The 4,594-nt window shown below is 33.1% G+C and overlaps 1 protein-coding gene across 1 annotated transcript; it reads left to right on the top strand.

Annotated features, from left to right (window-relative positions):
• The first annotated feature begins 264 nt into the window (after positions 1-264).
• On the top strand, positions 265-4,380 carry LOC124454498 (collagen triple helix repeat-containing protein 1-like). Its single transcript, XM_047005304.1, has 3 exons — positions 265-452; positions 2,474-2,803; positions 3,826-4,380. The coding sequence occupies exons 1-3, from the start codon at positions 363-365 to the stop codon at positions 4,174-4,176; spliced, it is 771 nt and encodes a 256-aa protein (XP_046861260.1). The 5' UTR covers positions 265-362; the 3' UTR covers positions 4,177-4,380.
• The last annotated feature ends 214 nt before the right edge of the window (positions 4,381-4,594 follow it).

The raw sequence follows: 4,594 nt of genomic DNA, 5'->3' as shown, positions 1-4,594 counted from the left end.
AAAAATATTCCACATCTTCCAAGTTATTAAAAGGACTTTATTTCTTATAGAAATTTGATTAATTAAAATTCAGTGATGTTTGCAAAAAAGCGCTCGTTCCAGGCACTTGTATACAAATAAATTCCATCTAGCCCAACGATTGGTTGAATTTTATTCTTTGTACTTGTATTACCAATGATGACGGTGTAGAAATATTTTAAATTTTAAATTAGCGGCCAAAATTTATTTTACTTCAGCTGGCATCTGTCGCTTGTTCATTATTCCGTTCAAGTTGAAGACAGACAGTGCTACGTACAAGTTCTTCAAAATTCTTCTGTGGTCCACTTCTCCTTAGGGTTAAAACGACATTTAATTTTAGCTAAATGATGAAAGTTGCACCGGTTACGTTATGTTGGGTCATGGTCTTGTGCGTGTATTTGGCTGAATGTAATGAGGAAATTCAAGATGAAACTGTACGTATTCAATGCTAACACTAATAGGTTATGGTGCATTTTTCAATTTGCAAATCATAAACCGAATAACAGTCAACTAAGTTTATAACTACAAAACTAAAGTGTCTTGATTGTTCCAATTCGTATAAGTGTGCACGTATTCTTCTTTAAAATAAAATACACTACACCATTTGTTTATGTGTTGGTTTTAGGACATTGACTAGTTGTAGAAATTTTTGTTATCTCGAGAATTACTACAATGCAATCATTTCTTGCAATACGCTCGATTGAAATTTAAAATAATTGGTAATAAACGTAAGAGATGCACCACTGGGAGATGGGTGTTCTCATTTACAGCTTTCGATTCTCAATGTATTTTTTACAGTACTATATTTTTTCACGATACACTATGTTTCATTAATAAAACTATTTCAAGTTTGAAATCGTTCACTTTTCGTAGTCGTGAATGAGAAAGTTGTAAGATTATAGAGTGTTATTCTGCTATAATTATTTTAACGCCTTTAGAAATGTTACAAATTTGGGCAACCGTCTCAGCACAAACAAACAACGTCATAAAAGGCCCCCGCCAATTTAACTGGCATATTTCCGCCTAAAATTAGGTGCATGCTTGTTCCTTTCAGCAATATACTTGCATGAGGAAGATAACAGCATCGATATTTGTAACGAATGTTTGGATTCTTGCATGCAAAATAAATCCAATTTTTTTAAATATATACCGAGAAGAGTTGTATATATGAATCGGAAACGGATATACCAAAGTACAATCTTTATATTTCAAACCACTAAAGGTTTTTAGGTAAATAATTGCCTTTATCGCATCAGTTGTTTCGAAACACAAAACGCAAGCATTAAACACAAATACGATCGTCCTATTCGTCTGGATGAGACCCTGCTCAATGAATCAGACTACCAAAATATATTACACTGGACTCTGCAATATTATTAACAAAAACTTGTTGAAACTGCAAATTGACTAGTAGATATTGTATATTACAATAGTCAAAAGTTCTTTGTATTACATATAATTCATAAATTGCATAATATTTCAACAAAAACACACACAAAATTTCTTCAACATTTACAAATTTCTGTTTCATACAGTGCCTGGATCTGTTACTGTCCGTTATGTTATAGTCCTCCGACTTCAATCAAATATTTATGTTTAAATGTCTCGTAAAAACACTATGGAGCTGCTGCAGACAAAAGGAACTATAAGGAAGCCAACCACAGAAAAAGGAATCAAATATGTAAATATTATAAATTGTAAGGCAGTTTAATTCTCCTCCAAAATATTTAGTGACCAAACATAATTACATTTTTGTGAAAACAACAAATAATAAATAATGTAATCACACAACACGTATAACAAACAAGGAGTATAAGTTAAACGAATGCATTATTATAATCATTGATTCATCTAACTTTAAATAAACATGTATGTTTTGCACTCATTTTACTCGTAACCATTAATGTTCATCTTTATATAGTATGATAAAATCTAGATCTGTGTATGCCGTAACAAGCTGTCAAGCTGCACAATTGGAAATGGTAAAATATGCATGATTGCCGTAAATGTTGCTATTGAATATCCTCAATGACTTGCGTTGCGCTTATGTGTTATTGCACTTTACATTAGAATTTTTCAAATACTTTAATAATATTTTCAGGTATATAGTATAGATAAATGGTGTAAATTGCCTCTTAAAATATTCATTTAATCTTTATATTGTAATTCATTACTGCTATCTTGACACGGTTAGCAGGTCGAAACAAAGTACATCATAAATAATTGACTATTCGGAAAAAATATGCAAATTTAGTGTGGATTCGACACAAGCAGAAATTCAACTGTTGCGAAAAACTTTCAGGTTCTTAAAAAGCTACCACGAGCATGAACCTTCTTTTTCGTTATTTGTAAAATCTTATCAGCAAAAAATCTTCAAAAAGTCTTAAGCTTCAGCACAGAGAAAACGAAACTAATATCAGACAGTCATTTATACATTATATTCATGCGTTAACAGAGGATGCGAAAGCCCAGAGCTATTTCTAAGAAGCTAAATTCATGCACATCCTGTTGTGCTGCACCTGGAATTCCTGGTGCACCTGGAACTCTTGGTAACCATGGGCTCCCAGGTACGAGAGGCTCCGATGGAAGAGATGGGAGGCCAGGAATCAGAGGACCATCAGGGCCGAAAGGTGACAAAGGAATCCAAGGTAGTCTTGGAAGGACTGGTGCAAAGGGTAAAAAAGGTGAGGCTGGTAAAGTAGGTGCTCCAGGTCATAATATTGAATCCAACTGGAAGCAATGCACATGGAAAGAAAATAATGAACTTGATAATGGACTTATAAAGGTAAATACTTGTATCATTATTAAAAAAACAGTTGAACAGTTAGTAAACAATGAAGACACTTGAAAATGTAATTTTTATTCTATAAAACTTTAATTTTGCTTCTCTCTTAGCTAGCCTACCTATTTACTTTTATCTAAAGCAAAACCAAATAATCATTTATTTTAATGTGAGCCCGCAATAACTAAAAGTGTATGAAATCGAAAGGTAAATTGTTGCGCAAAAAGTGAGCTAATTTTTCATAGTTTAAGTTGCTTTGCTTTGTTATTTGTTATGGTTTATGTTGTTTTCCTTTAAGAGGTAAACTGTGTTGTATTTGTTCTTGTATATAGGTAGATGTTTGAGTAAATGTGATTGAAGAATTTTAGAAGTGAACAAGAATTTAATAAAGTCTTTACTTATAAATTTTTATTGATCAAATCTTGGAGTATGTCATAGTATTGTAATATAAATCCATCGCTTAAATTCCTTTCGAGAACGTTAAAGGAACAATTATAGCCGTTTACAACTTTGATATTGTTATAACCTGGTTTCTCGGGTGTAATTAGACCGGCTCTTTCATGCACCGTCCCCAAACGTTCATTGAGTTCCTAGAATATTCATGTATGGAGCGTAAAAAGCGTACAAAAAAGCAAAGTGAAATGTGAATAACGTCAGTATCACAAATTATTAGAAATTAGAGGACTAGAAAAATTCACAGCTTGTTCTTTTTATATTTTAATTGCAAAAAAAGTTTTAATTTAGCTGGCTATTTCTATGACGAGTTTTTATGGCTTGCATTAATCGTTAAAAAGTTAGACAAATTTACTGTTAAAACGTTACTTAACTTATGTTCTATAGTCTCTACGAACATTTAGATGAAATGAGAACTTTCTGTAAAACCTATCATCTCGCACATCAAACAGAATCCCCAGCATTTCCCTCAACCAGATGTAATTCATTACTGGGAGTGCTTCAGTAGTTGAAAATCACGCATGTGTGCTTGCAATGTACATAACTTATTCTGATTGCTCGATGTATTCTAGATATGCAGTTTTAAGAAAAAACGTGACAATACTTATCTTCGCGTGTTCTACGCTGGCGACCTCCGTATTTCCAACTGCGACAACTGTTGCAAGCGATGGTATTTCAAATTCAATGGAAAAGAATGTAATCCCACAATTGAAGGTGCTTATCACATATGGAAAGGTAAAGGTACACAGAATATCCATCGTCATCGCCAGATAGAGGGATATTGTGGTAACATCGATAAGGGTACTGTCAATGTTGGTTTCTATGTCGGTAATTGTCCGGGATTTTCCGATGCAGATGCTAACAGTGGATGGCTTACAGTATCTCGAATTGTGATCCAAGAAGTTCCACCACCTCAGGCTTAATTCTAACCAAGCTGAATCTGAATTGTTGTTGAATACGCTATACTTATCATAATTGTTGCTACGATTTTTATAAACATACAGCTCTTTTCAGTGTTGTCTTTTTGTTGTCTATGTCAGTGATTCGTTCACAACTTCTGATGGGTTATTAAAGTGCACATACAACTATTTTTAGTCTTTATTCTTAAATAGATTTTTAATAAATAATAAAAATACAGAATTTGTATAACTTTTTTCGTTTTTGAGTTATCTTTCGGCAAAGATGCGAATAAAACCCGAATTTCAACGTTTTGTAAAAAATGTCGAGAGCTGTAATCCGTGGCATGGAACTTACTTGTGACGTCATTTAAGGAACACAGACTGACTACCAAAACAACTTACACTGTTTATGCATGTAAACAAACACAAAAATGCCAGATCG

This window comes from Xenia sp. Carnegie-2017, unplaced genomic scaffold (genome assembly GCF_021976095.1).
Source record: "Xenia sp. Carnegie-2017 unplaced genomic scaffold, XeniaSp_v1 HiC_scaffold_3, whole genome shotgun sequence".
NCBI lineage: Eukaryota > Metazoa > Cnidaria > Anthozoa > Malacalcyonacea > Xeniidae > Xenia > Xenia sp. Carnegie-2017.
This window is presented reverse-complemented; position numbering and strand designations above follow the sequence as displayed.

What these genes read in the sequence shown, in the direction of transcription:
- LOC124454498 (XM_047005304.1), top strand. Translation starts at nt 363, where the DNA reads ATGATGAAAGTTGCACCGGTTACGTTATGTTGGGTCATGGTCTTGTGC. An exon ending in AGGAAATTCAAGATGAAACT is followed by an intron (nt 453 to 2,473) that starts GTACGTATTCAA and finishes ATGCGTTAACAG; the next exon opens with AGGATGCGAAAGCCCAGAGC. An exon ending in TTGATAATGGACTTATAAAG is followed by an intron (nt 2,804 to 3,825) that starts GTAAATACTTGT and finishes GATGTATTCTAG; the next exon opens with ATATGCAGTTTTAAGAAAAA.